Here is a 13,457-nt window from a genome sequence, read left to right on the forward strand (position 1 = left end):
GGTTGGCCAGAATAATTCCTTTCATTCTCATCTTTATAGATAGCTGTTGTAGCAGTCATGTGTAAACCACATCGTTGTCCTCACATTAATATGACTGGAAATATTTGTGTATATTGTCCAGGAGGACCAGATTCTGATTTTGAATATTCAACACAAAGTTATACAGGGTATGAACCAACTTCAATGAGAGCAATTAGGGCTAGATATGATCCATATCTTCAAACAAGACATAGGGTGGATCAGCTAAAGCAATTGGGCCATAGTGTAGATAAAGTTGAGTTTATTATAATGGGAGGGACATTTATGAGCCTTTCTGAAGATTACCGTGATTATTTTATTAAAAATTTGCATGATGCGCTTTCTGGTCATAAAAGTGAAAACGTTGAAGAATCTGTTAAATACTCTGAGCGATCTAATGTTAAATGCATTGGTATTACCATTGAGACACGGCCTGACTACTGTACTCCTAAACATTTAACAGATATGCTTGATTATGGATGTACAAGATTAGAAATTGGTAAAGAATATTCACTAAATGTAGTTTTATTTTTTAAAATCGTTATTTGTAGGTCTTCAGTCTGTTTATGAAGATGTAGCCAGAGATACGAATCGGGGGCACACTGTTAAGTCAGTTATTGACACCTTTAAATTTTCAAAAGATTGCGGTTTTAAAGTAGTAACCCATATGATGCCAAATCTCCCAAATGTTGACATAGAAAGAGACATTGAACAGTTTGTTGTAAATAAAGAAGTTTAATTTGTGAATACAATAAATGAATGTACACGCTTGTTTCAGGAACTTTTTGAAAATCCAAATTTTCGACCTGATGGAATGAAAATCTATCCTACCCTAGTTATACGCGGTACCGGTTTGTACGAATTGTGGAAGACCGGTCGTTACAAAAGCTACCCTCCCTCAGTATTAGTAGACTTGATTGCAAAAATTCTTTCTTTAATACCTCCTTGGTGTAGGGTTTATCGAGTCCAACGTGATATACCTATGCCCTTAGTAAGGCAAGTATAAGTTCAGCACTAAAAGATTTCTGTTACTACATGCATTGATAATTTTTTACAGCTCGGGAGTCGAACATGGAAACTTAAGGGAGCTGGCACTTGCAAGAATGAAAGATTTGGGGCTTAAATGTAGAGATGTAAGAACAAGAGAAGTTGGAATTGCTGAAATTCACTCAAAAGTAAGGCCTAATCATATTGAGTATGTAAGAAGAGATTATAGTGCAAATGGTGGATGGGAGAGTTTTTTAAGCTATGAAGATCCTGAGCTGGATATACTTGTGGGCTTATTGAGGTGAGAAAGTATTATTTAAAAGATAGCCAATTTATTTTATAATTGGATGTTTTTTAGATTAAGAAAGTGTGCTCCTGAAACCACCTTTCGAGCTGAGCTTAAAGGGAACTGCTCCATAATTAGAGAATTACATGTTTATGGTAGTGTAGTTGCTGTTCACGAACGAGATCCACAAAAATTTCAGCACCAAGGCTACGGAGCCCTCTTAATGGAACAGGCAGAACGGATTGCAATTAAAGAACACAGATCTACAAAAATTGCTGTCATCTCAGGTGTGGGAACGCGAAATTACTACAGAAAATTTGGATATGAACTTGAAGGCCCATATATGGTAAAAAGTTTAGTAAATAATTACAAGAGTGCCCTCGATCTTTACGAAGGAAAGTTTAAATATAAGAAGTCTGGCCTTATTATATCTGAAGAATTAGCGAAAGTGCGAGATCTCGAAACTGATGAAATGTTTCTCCAAACCTTTCGGGAAAAATACAAAGCACTTGGCAAGTAAGATTTATTTCATCTTTACCTTTTTTATTCACTATTCCTTAATTTGAAAACAATACAATTATTGAATTGTTTTAAACTTATACTACTAGTTACGTTTCTTGTTTCAAAGGAACATAAAAACTCAAAAAAAACGCCATTTTACTTGAATGGGAAAAGATAAGTAATTTTACTCAAAAGAAATGTTCTTATATATTTTAATTTTTCTTGTTGTACACATAAGCTACACATTAAATTGACTACCTTAGTGATAAAATTTATCAAATTCTCATTTTTAGACAACATTTAAACATCAAAGATTTCATCAAACGTACATGACTTACAGATTAACTTTCAAATTAAAACTAGTAATAGCTACGTAATCATTCCATAAAAGTAATAAAAAAAGGTCTAAATTGATATTATATATTCAATAACTGATCAGTCCATATAATCAAAATGTAATTCAAGCAAAAACAAACATTCATGAAATCGTTTACTGCGGGTTCGGTTGTGGCGGATAATTGTAACCGTATTGACCTTGAGGGGGAGGCCCTTGTCCGGCTGGCGGTCTCGGATACTGATAGCCTTGAGGTTGACCTCCATAATGGGGTTGAGGTGGATATCCGGATTGTGCCCCATAACCGTAATTACTAGGCGTAGGTGCAGGAGGATATGATTGATTCGGTGCCGAATACGCGGCTGGTGAAATATTTGAAGGTTGCGTACTTGAAGGGTAGGGCGCTTGATAGGGTGCCTGGCTAGTAACAGGAGCTGGGCCTGGTGCAGACGTAACTACGGGTGCCTGTGTATTTGGCGGAGAACCGGTAAATGGAGGAGATTGAGTATTACCAAATATATATTTTATTTATTTATTTTTAAGACAAATCAAATGGAAGGGCATTCGGAAAAATCAATTGTTTTTCAATAAGGACCATCTAAACAATCAAACTGAAAAGAAACCATGCTTATGAAGATGAACCTGAAATTATTTACAGTAAACTCCTGATGAAGCATATGTTTATTGTGAAGTTAGAATACTTTCTCGAGGATTATTGTCTTAAAAAGACTGTTACTGCAGAGCACCCCTACAGTTACTGTTTATAGACAATATGCAGTGTACACGCGTTTTATGGGTTGCATATACGCAAAATTAACCTACAAATAGAGGTTAAGACATCATAGAATCAAATAACCAAAATTAGTTAATTTTTAATTAAAATGCATATATTTTAATATTATAATTGTATTTAAACTGGCTAATATTTACTACAATTATGGGAAAATCAAAATGTAGAGGTATATTACTTTCTATTAATATCGCGTTTCATATTTAGTCTTTTATTTTATTGCAGAATTTGATCATCTCACAGTAGAAGAGAAGAAAGTTATTTCTGTTGCCGAGATAGTGCAGTTACTGATTAAAGCACATGAAGAAAAGAAGGACGTTAATTTAAATTCATTAAAAACACGAATAGCATCAAAATATGGTTTGCAAAATTCACATCGACTTGTTGATATTATAGCAGCTGTCCCTAGTAACTATAAGAAAGTCTTGGTTCCAAAGTTATTAGCAAAACCTATTAGAACAGCAAGTGGAGTATGATTGTGTTTGTCTCCAAATTTTAACAAATTCCTTTCATTCTCATCTTTATAGATAGCTGTTGTAGCAGTCATGTGTAAACCACATCGTTGTCCTCACATTAATATGACTGGAAATATTTGTGTATATTGTCCAGGAGGACCAGATTCTGATTTTGAATATTCAACACAAAGTTATACAGGGTATGAACCAACTTCAATGAGAGCAATTAGGGCTAGATATGATCCATATCTTCAAACAAGACATAGGGTGGATCAGCTAAAGCAATTGGGCCATAGTGTAGATAAAGTTGAGTTTATTATAATGGGAGGGACATTTATGAGCCTTTCTGAAGATTACCGTGATTATTTTATTAAAAATTTGCATGATGCGCTTTCTGGTCATAAAAGTGAAAACGTTGAAGAATCTGTTAAATACTCTGAGCGATCTAATGTTAAATGCATTGGTATTACCATTGAGACACGGCCTGACTACTGTACTCCTAAACATTTAACAGATATGCTTGATTATGGATGTACAAGATTAGAAATTGGTAAAGAATATTCACTAAATGTAGTTTTATTTTTTAAAATCGTTATTTGTAGGTCTTCAGTCTGTTTATGAAGATGTAGCCAGAGATACGAATCGGGGGCACACTGTTAAGTCAGTTATTGACACCTTTAAATTTTCAAAAGATTGCGGTTTTAAAGTAGTAACCCATATGATGCCAAATCTCCCAAATGTTGACATAGAAAGAGACATTGAACAGTTTGTTGTAAATAAAGAAGTTTAATTTGTGAATACAATAAATGAATGTACACGCTTGTTTCAGGAACTTTTTGAAAATCCAAATTTTCGACCTGATGGAATGAAAATCTATCCTACCCTAGTTATACGCGGTACCGGTTTGTACGAATTGTGGAAGACCGGTCGTTACAAAAGCTACCCTCCCTCAGTATTAGTAGACTTGATTGCAAAAATTCTTTCTTTAATACCTCCTTGGTGTAGGGTTTATCGAGTCCAACGTGATATACCTATGCCCTTAGTAAGGCAAGTATAAGTTCAGCACTAAAAGATTTCTGTTACTACATGCATTGATAATTTTTTACAGCTCGGGAGTCGAACATGGAAACTTAAGGGAGCTGGCACTTGCAAGAATGAAAGATTTGGGGCTTAAATGTAGAGATGTAAGAACAAGAGAAGTTGGAATTGCTGAAATTCACTCAAAAGTAAGGCCTAATCATATTGAGTATGTAAGAAGAGATTATAGTGCAAATGGTGGATGGGAGAGTTTTTTAAGCTATGAAGATCCTGAGCTGGATATACTTGTGGGCTTATTGAGGTGAGAAAGTATTATTTAAAAGATAGCCAATTTATTTTATAATTGGATGTTTTTTAGATTAAGAAAGTGTGCTCCTGAAACCACCTTTCGAGCTGAGCTTAAAGGGAACTGCTCCATAATTAGAGAATTACATGTTTATGGTAGTGTAGTTGCTGTTCACGAACGAGATCCACAAAAATTTCAGCACCAAGGCTACGGAGCCCTCTTAATGGAACAGGCAGAACGGATTGCAATTAAAGAACACAGATCTACAAAAATTGCTGTCATCTCAGGTGTGGGAACGCGAAATTACTACAGAAAATTTGGATATGAACTTGAAGGCCCATATATGGTAAAAAGTTTAGTAAATAATTACAAGAGTGCCCTCGATCTTTACGAAGGAAAGTTTAAATATAAGAAGTCTGGCCTTATTATATCTGAAGAATTAGCGAAAGTGCGAGATCTCGAAACTGATGAAATGTTTCTCCAAACCTTTCGGGAAAAATACAAAGCACTTGGCAAGTAAGATTTATTTCATCTTTACCTTTTTTATTCACTATTCCTTAATTTGAAAACAATACAATTATTGAATTGTTTTAAACTTATACTACTAGTTACGTTTCTTGTTTCAAAGGAACATAAAAACTCAAAAAAAACGCCATTTTACTTGAATGGGAAAAGATAAGTAATTTTACTCAAAAGAAATGTTCTTATATATTTTAATTTTTCTTGTTGTACACATAAGCTACACATTANGGTTTGAAATGTTTATAAAATTAAAATCAAACGAAGTTATATTTTTCTTTGCATTTGTGATAAACAAACTACAAGAAAATGGTAATACCTATTTGAGTTCTCCTTATATTTATAGTGCTTTGTGATTCAAATATGTATTGAATAATAAACATGAACTGTTCATATTTGTAGATGAACTTTTAACAACTTTTGTTCTGTTTTTAATATTCATATAATAAATATAAAATATGAATTGCTTGTATTAAAATTACTATCTTTTACGTTCTTATCCACTTTTCCAGTGTATTTATGGGCGCCCAGGTCAGAAACCTTTAGTGGCTCAAGTGTCTTGTGCAGTATTACACCACAATACGGTGCCAATGTGGTATGAGGAGATAAAGGTCAAATTGCCAATCAACCTGAACCCCTCTCACCATTTGTTGTTTACCTTTTACCATATTTCCTGTGATATTTCAAAGAAGCGCGATAACGGTGTCGAAAACTGTATTGGTTACGCGTGGCTTCCGCTTCTCCAGAAAGGAAAACTAAATCTGGATACACAAAGTATTCCCGTTGCTATGCACCTGCCAGCCGGTTACTTGTCAATACATCCCTTCGGTCTAGGCAAAGGCGTAAGTCCAAAAGATTACAATTAACATAATCTAACCAACTTTTTTAAATTTATTTTCGTATAAAATTAATTTGCGCTGATGACTTCTTATGCGCATATTGTGGAAAATGTATTTGTTTTTAAGAATGCCGGGCCAGAAATTACATGGGTTGATGCCCAAAGGCCGTTATTCACAGTATCGTTCAATCTTGCTTCAACAGTCAACACTAGGGATCAGCACTTGTTCAACTTATTCTCCCATTCAGAACGTTTACTTGATCCAAAACCGACTGCGTTACCCAACGAGAACGAAACGTGTAAAATCATCAAGGCTCTACATGCGATCCAGCTGACAACTCTAATTACGTTTCTGCCAACGCTACTTAACCACTTACTCACGCTTCTCGTTGTTACAAATAACGAAGAAATCTGTCTGAATGTTATGCGTGTCCTAATCAATCTTGTCAATATGGTCTACGATTCAGGACGCAAGGAGATCCTTCAGACCTATGTTAAGTACGTGTTCGTTCAGCCGGAGAGTAAAAAACAAACGACCGTACATGAGGAAATGGTTAAACATTTGCCCACAATTTTGCATCCAAACAATACCGATTTTTTAGTCGTTAACAAATTTATGCATCATGCAAATTTTTTCTTTGATATTATGATCAAGGGCATGGCACAACACTTACTTAGTACAGGGAGAATAAAGGTAAGAAAATTATTTGTATGTTTATTGTTTAGTTATTTTCCTATTTCTGAGAAAAGTTTTATTACGAACCTCTCTAAATATAATGCGTTATACCTTTCGTGGAAACTATGCTTTTAAAGGTCCTTTCATTATATTATTTCTTTTAGATGCATAGGAATGAAAGATTTCCACTCGAATACTTGCAAAGAATCGAATCGTTACTTGAAGTGCTGATACCATACATCATTAATAAACATAAAGAAATGGCAATAGAGACTGCTGAATTGAACAGAAGTTTAGCTCATTTTCTGAAGGTAAAAAAATACTTATTGAGCGTTTATGCATTAATTTATTAAATTAATTTGTTCTTCTCACAGAAATGTTTGTCATTGATGGACCGTGGTTTTGTATTCGGTCTGATCAACATTTATTTCGACAAGTTCAATCCGAGTGACCCGAGAGTACTTCAGGAGTACAAATTCACGTTTCTTGAGATCGTCTGTAATCACGAGCATTACGTTGCATTTAACTTGCCTATTCAGCACACTCGTCTCAGTCCAAAAAATCGTTCACCTGATTATCTCCAAGAGTACAGTCTATCAAATGAGTTTTGCAAACACCATTTTATAGTTGGTTTGCTCCTATTAGAAGTGCGAACTTCTTTGAATGAAGTACAACATGTGCGAAAAATGGCACTAACTACACTTCGAGATCTCATGGCAAAACATGAGTTCGACGACAGATATCGGAACAAGGGCAAAATGAGTCGTATTGCCCTTATTTACATCCCTTGGCTGAGCATAGTACTCGAAAACCTAAGTCGGTTATATGCGATAGATAAACAGGATGATGGAAACAGTAGCACGATAGCAAATAGATTGTCTACTAGTAGTTCGTACTTATTTGGCAAAAGTTCTACTACCAGCGATCAGCCCAAAAGTTATAGGTTTACCCTTCACTTGGAAAAAGACAGCCCCATGCATTTGAGGAATTCTGTATTTTTCGATGCCATCGCTGGACAATGTAAGTGTTTTAATTTCAGTTAAATATTTAGTTGATATAACATTCTTTTTTTTTTATTATTAATCAGCTGTGGTAAATGGAAACAGTTCTATGAGCCTTGAATCGGATATTTCTGGAGATGCGCTATCCATAACGTCTTTGGAGACAACAATAATTCGCGAACCTCGAGACGAAAGCTTAAGAAACGGCGAAGCCAAGTCTCATCATCGGGGCTTGAGCACGGCCAGTCCCCATCTTCAACGTTACGACAAACTTCAGCCGACCGAGGTGAAAGATGTGCTTCTTTGTTTTTTGTTTGTGGTGAAATATGTTGGCGAAGAATGTTTGATCTCTTGGTGGCAGCAGTGTGCCGACTCCGATGTAGTCAATTTTTTTTGTGTGCTCGAAATGTCCCTGCATTGTTTCAAATATAACGGAAAGAAGAATATAGTTGTGGTTAAACAAAGTGTCCAAGATGTAGTAAAGAATAAACCCGCAAAGGCCCATACTTTACCCGCCAGAATGAACCCACCTGATTTTAATCACGAAACTAGTGGCACTCTCATCATTCACACGGTTAATCGCGAGAATTTGGTTAACTCAGGTATGTAATATGTAACATAATTCGACGATTACTAGTATTTTTAATGAACAGAATAATATATTGCAGTTATTTTGACTTTTTTGCTGTTATTTATTTTATTTTTCAGTCAATTCTTGGAAAAAAACTTTTATAGATTGCATTTTATAATAACGATAAGCTTGTTATAGTAGTTAATTTGAAATAGGTTTTTTTTTGTTGTAGAAAATGAAAATTATAAGAGAGAGCAAGCAATAATGGAGCAAAACATGACGAACGAAGTGGGTTTAATTGTATTAGATAATTTAGGTCTTTACTGTATGCATTTTAGAACGAGCATTTTAACTAACGAAGGCGATAATAACGTAATGAAAAAGATCTTCGACATTTATTTGGCATTTATGCAAATTGGGCAGAGCGAATCTGTTTTTAAACACGTTTTCGCCTCTCTAAGAGCTTTCATTAACAATTATTCGATTGTTTTATTTAAAGGTCAGTATAATCATGCAAATATATTGTCTTTCTTTTATGATCATCCCTAATACATGTATCTAATAGCAAGCTTAAATCTAAACGAAATTAGTTTTAATACTCTAAAACGATTGGATCATTGGTAGTAATTTAACTTTATTTGATTTAAAACATGATGTTGGATAATCAGAATTAGATCGATTCATAATCTTTTGAAATAGATTAATCTAATTAATAAATGTTTCAGGAAGTGCTCTTATGTGCGGCAAATTATGTTACGAATTGTTACGTTGTTGCAATAGCCGTTTATCATGCGTAAGGCAGGAAGCTTGCGCAATACTGTACTTGTTAATGAGAAGCAATTTCGAGTTCACTGGTCGAAAAGCCTTAACAAGGGTCCACTTACAAGTTATTATTTCCGTCTCCCAAATGCTGGGCAACGTCATCGGCTTAAACAATTCAAGATTTCAGGAAAGCTTATCATTGATCAACAGCTACGCTTCAAGCGATAAAGCTATGAAAGGGACAGGTAACTTTTTTCTTCTATTGTCTTGTTAAATATTGTTTTTTTTTCTCAAAAAGTACTTTTGATATTTTAGCCATAGAATATTATTTCTTATCTTAATTTTATTTTAAAATTTATATATGGTAAATGTGAATTATTTGAACAGGATTTCCTATTGAAGTAAAAGATTTGACGAAACGTATAAGAACAGTGCTTATGGCGACAGCTCAAATGCGCGAACATCACCACGATCCCGAGATGCTGGTAGATTTACAACACAGTTTAGCGAATTCGTATGCGTCAACACCTGAATTGAGGCACACCTGGTTAGAGACGATGACTCGAAACCACGTTAGGGATGGAAATTACTCAGAGGTAAACTATTTTTCAATACGTACTCTGAAAATTTAAAATTCAATAAAATGTTTAATACAGTACAGTTTATTTTTTTTGTATGGAACTTCTTTTAAACAAACACAAATAATACTTATTTTATTGTATTTTATCTCATAGGCAGCATGTTGTCAATTACATATAGCAGCACTGATGGCAGAATATTTGAAGTTGAAAAATGTTCAAAATTGGGGAGCAGAATTTTTCGAAAAAATATCATCCAATATCGTGAAAGATGAACGAGGTTTAAAGTTAGACACTGGTGTGCAGGATGTGCAGTACACTGAGTTTTTACTTTTGGAACAATTAGAAACATGTGCAGAGTTCATACAGAAGGCTGAAAGATACGAAATCCTAGGTTTGTACTTCTTAATTTTTATATTATAAATAACCACATTGCCTTTGTCTTGAGGGCAAATTTAAAAAAATAATTTTTCTTTATTTAATGTGTTTTTATTTTAAATTTAACGTTTCTTAGGAGAATTATACAAATTGATTGTACCAGTTTATGAAAAGAAAAGGAATTACGAATTACTGAAACAATGTTACGAAAGTCTAGCTCAGAATTACTCCAAAGTTGTGGAAGTCAACAAATCAGGTAGAAGACTTCTTGGTCGGTTCTACAGAGTAGCTTTTTATGGTCAGGCATACTTCGAAGATGAGAGCGGCATCGAATACGTTTATAAAGAACCAAAAGTGACATCGTTAAGTGAAATATCAGAAAGATTATTCAAGCAATATACCGAAAAGTTCGGCCAGGAAGTTGTAAAGATGATTCAGGACTCAGTTCCGGTAAGTAATTTTAAAAATGTGATTAACATTGTTATTTTAGTCGTTAATTTAATTTGTTCTTTCATTACATTTGTAATTGTAAACTTTTTTAGATTATACAAAACGAACTGGATCAAAAATTCGCGTACATTCAAGTGACTCACGTTACGCCGTATTTTGAGAAAGCTGAACTGGAAGATAGACAAACAGAATTTGAACAAAATCACGACATCAATTGTTTTATGTTTGAAACGCCTTTTACCAGAGAAGGTAAAGCACATGGGTCTCCTGAAGTACAATGGAAAAGGAGAACTATTTTGCTAAGTAAGGACTTTTCCAAATTAATTACGACTTGTGCTCGTATTTATAAAATTATATGTTATGTGCCAAATTAATTTTAGCCGAGTATTCATTTCCGTATGTGAAGAAACGCATTCCTATAAAATCGAAGCGAACAGTTGAACTGAGTCCGATTGAAGTTGCCATTGACGAAATGCAAAATCGGGTCTCTGAGCTTGAAGATGTCGTCTTTTCTAAGCCGCCAGATGTAAAAAAGTTGCAACTGCTGCTTCAGGGCAGTGTATGCGTCCAAGTTAACGCAGGTCCTTTGGCGTATGCCTCGGTATTCCTCGACCCAGCCTTAAGCACCATGTACTCGGAGGAAAAAGTTGAAGAACTGAAAGACATTTACAGGTAAGTGAACTAAATATTTTCAACAAAGGACCACACCAATACATTTTCTTTAAATTTAAGGAAGTCATTTGTTCTTTAGTTTGCTCGTGTAATCATTGCCATATTACAGAGAGTTTTAAAACCACTTAGAAATAGTAAAGTACAGTATTTTAGTTGCACTTAATTTTTATGTTAATATAGGTTCTTTTTCTTCCTATAATTATGATGATAACAAACAAGCTTTTTAAAAGCCTACCTTGAAAAATATTCTAACTAGAAGCGAAACGGTTTTTGAATCACAACCATTGACAGCCCTAATTCCGCTCAGATTTGTTTTTTATTTTAAAGTTGGTGGAAAAGTAATACTAATTTTTGCAGAGAGTTCGTAAAAATTTGTTACTCAGCCTTGCAAATAAACAGCAAATTAATCACAAGCGATCAGCAAGAGTACCAAGAGGTTTTGCGACAAAATTACAAGAAACTTTGCTCATCGCTGTCATGTCTGTTTGGAGAGTCGTTATGGCCTCATGAAGAGACGGGTAGTTTTAAGAGGAATAGTATGGCACTTTTTAGTGCAATAAGTGGCGCATCACACAGTTCGAGTACTGCATAGGAAATTGTTAGAGCTAAGCGCGCCGGAATGGCGAAATGGCTATTTGCATTTTTTGCTTGTTGATGTTTTAGATAATTGGAAATTTTAATGTTGTTTTTATACATACTCGCATAACTTACTTCGTATAGATTAATGAGTTAATTCTCAGTAGGTAGGAGAATTATAATTACCCCCGTTTATACAATATTATCATTTTAATCTAGTCTGAATTTTATAAGAGCAGGCGAATTCCACAAAAGATGCTATTGTATTTGTTTATAGAATGTACTTAATGGTATAATTGAAAAAGGTTTTATTTCCAATTGATTTTAAAGTGATTCAGCCTAAGTTTATACTGTTTTTACCAAATTTCCAACATCATTTGAGCGTGGGAAGATACTAATGAAGTATGCTGTCAAAGTATAATTCCGACTTCAGATAATTGCCACAATTTATAGATAGTTTAATTTTTAATCCCTTGAAAATATTAAATCCGAAAAGCTACAAGACTGAAAGTAAAATCGACATCGTAATTTTATTAATTTTCGGTCATTAAGGTAAATAGAAAAACTATTTTAGAAATGGAGGATACACAATTAATTGTACTTCCTAAGTTTGATAAGGAATTTTGAAAAGTTGCAATTGCAAAATTTCGTGCCGTTTTTGATACATACTTTAGGACTTAAGTACAGTTTTGCCATAATAAATGGGGTGATATTTGGACTACGAAACTCCAGAATGTTTTTCTGCAAAGCCATCGTCTAATTAGTATAACATGTATCATGAGATTAAATTTACTCGTTAGATGCGATGTAGTTAAATACGCCGTTGTTTATTCCACTCTGTTAATTTTATTAATTGATCGCATAATTGTGTTAATTTGAATGTATGCTTTTGATGAACAGTGTGGTTTATGCTGCATATGTGTATTTGTTGATTTTCTTCAGATTTTATTTTTATTTTCATCAGTTCAATTTTCTTAAAAGTATCATGTCATTTTATGTCTACGCTAAATTATTGCAAAGTGTGCTTCAATATTCCAATATTTGTTTAAGTACATAATGGAATATTAATTAATTTTAAGAAACAGAAAAAAAGTATTTTAAATTTTATGTTTTCTAACTCCTTTCAAACATTTTACTTTGTGTTGTATCTTTTTAAATTTTGTACCATTAAACAATAAGGGCATTATTACCTAGTGGGCATTTATACATAAGTATGTAATTACTCGAATGTCTCTAAAAATACTTATTTGTATTGATTTCGCACTGGCTGTGAGGGTAATGGAATTATCTGTGTGTAATTATTATTTTGCAGAAAATTAATTATTAATTTTACTTTTTTCTAATGTACTGTAAATATTCTAATCTAATTTTGTATATTAGCAAGTTTTGTATACATCCATGACAACCATTTTCTTTCTTAATTAATTCATTAATTCTCTGTAATATTATTTATTGGAACTTTGTAGTAATTGTATATTTTTTATATATTATTCGTTTTCTTGTAATTACTTGTTTGTGCAATTTGATTAATTACTCTGTTTATGTTAATTTCACAGCATAAATTGTAGCAAATAAAGAAATATAATATAAATAAGGAGTCAATGTAAAATATATATTTTATTTATTTATTTTTAAGACAAATCAAATGGAAGGGCATTCGGAAAAATCAATTGTTTTTCAATAAGGACCATCTAAACAATCAAACTGAAAAGAAACCATGCTTATGAAGATGAACCTGAAA

General features: G+C 33.6%; 4 protein-coding genes across 4 annotated transcripts in view; 3 read left to right on the forward strand and 1 right to left on the reverse strand.

Moving 5' to 3' along the window:
* The window catches only part of LOC108742199 (dedicator of cytokinesis protein 9), a 21,605-nt gene extending 8,280 nt beyond the window's left edge, over nt 1-13,325 (forward strand). Inside the window, exons 15-22 of the mRNA XM_018477277.2 lie at nt 8,533-8,799; nt 9,026-9,307; nt 9,450-9,658; nt 9,797-10,034; nt 10,155-10,468; nt 10,561-10,771; nt 10,849-11,140; nt 11,498-13,325. Of these exons, the coding sequence (XP_018332779.1) occupies nt 8,533-8,799; nt 9,026-9,307; nt 9,450-9,658; nt 9,797-10,034; nt 10,155-10,468; nt 10,561-10,771; nt 10,849-11,140; nt 11,498-11,732 (2,048 nt within the window). The 3' untranslated portion in view covers nt 11,733-13,325. The remainder of the gene's footprint in view (nt 1-8,532; nt 8,800-9,025; nt 9,308-9,449; nt 9,659-9,796; nt 10,035-10,154; nt 10,469-10,560; nt 10,772-10,848; nt 11,141-11,497) is intronic.
* On the forward strand, nt 46-2,206 carry LOC112904629 (probable elongator complex protein 3). Its single transcript, XM_025975154.1, has 5 exons — nt 46-517; nt 570-739; nt 797-1,014; nt 1,076-1,306; nt 1,364-2,206. The coding sequence occupies exons 1-5, from the start codon at nt 58-60 to the stop codon at nt 1,809-1,811; spliced, it is 1,527 nt and encodes a 508-aa protein (XP_025830939.1). The 5' UTR covers nt 46-57; the 3' UTR covers nt 1,812-2,206.
* Nucleotides 2,199-13,457, reverse strand: part of LOC108742202 (basic salivary proline-rich protein 2) — a 15,607-nt gene continuing 4,348 nt past the window's right edge. The window contains exon 4 of the mRNA XM_025975155.1: nt 2,199-2,638. Within this exon, the coding sequence (XP_025830940.1) occupies nt 2,283-2,638 (356 nt within the window). The 3' untranslated portion in view covers nt 2,199-2,282. The remainder of the gene's footprint in view (nt 2,639-13,457) is intronic.
* LOC108742200 (probable elongator complex protein 3) lies at nt 2,750-5,221 on the forward strand. Its single transcript, XM_018477278.2, has 7 exons — nt 2,750-3,085; nt 3,142-3,386; nt 3,444-3,921; nt 3,974-4,143; nt 4,201-4,418; nt 4,480-4,710; nt 4,768-5,221. Exons 1-7 carry the CDS (start codon nt 3,064-3,066, stop codon nt 5,213-5,215), a joined length of 1,812 nt encoding a protein of 603 aa, XP_018332780.1. The 5' UTR covers nt 2,750-3,063; the 3' UTR covers nt 5,216-5,221.

This window comes from Agrilus planipennis, unplaced genomic scaffold, assembly GCF_000699045.2.
Source record: "Agrilus planipennis isolate EAB-ADULT unplaced genomic scaffold, Apla_2.0 scaffold283, whole genome shotgun sequence".
Lineage (NCBI taxonomy): Eukaryota > Metazoa > Arthropoda > Insecta > Coleoptera > Buprestidae > Agrilus > Agrilus planipennis.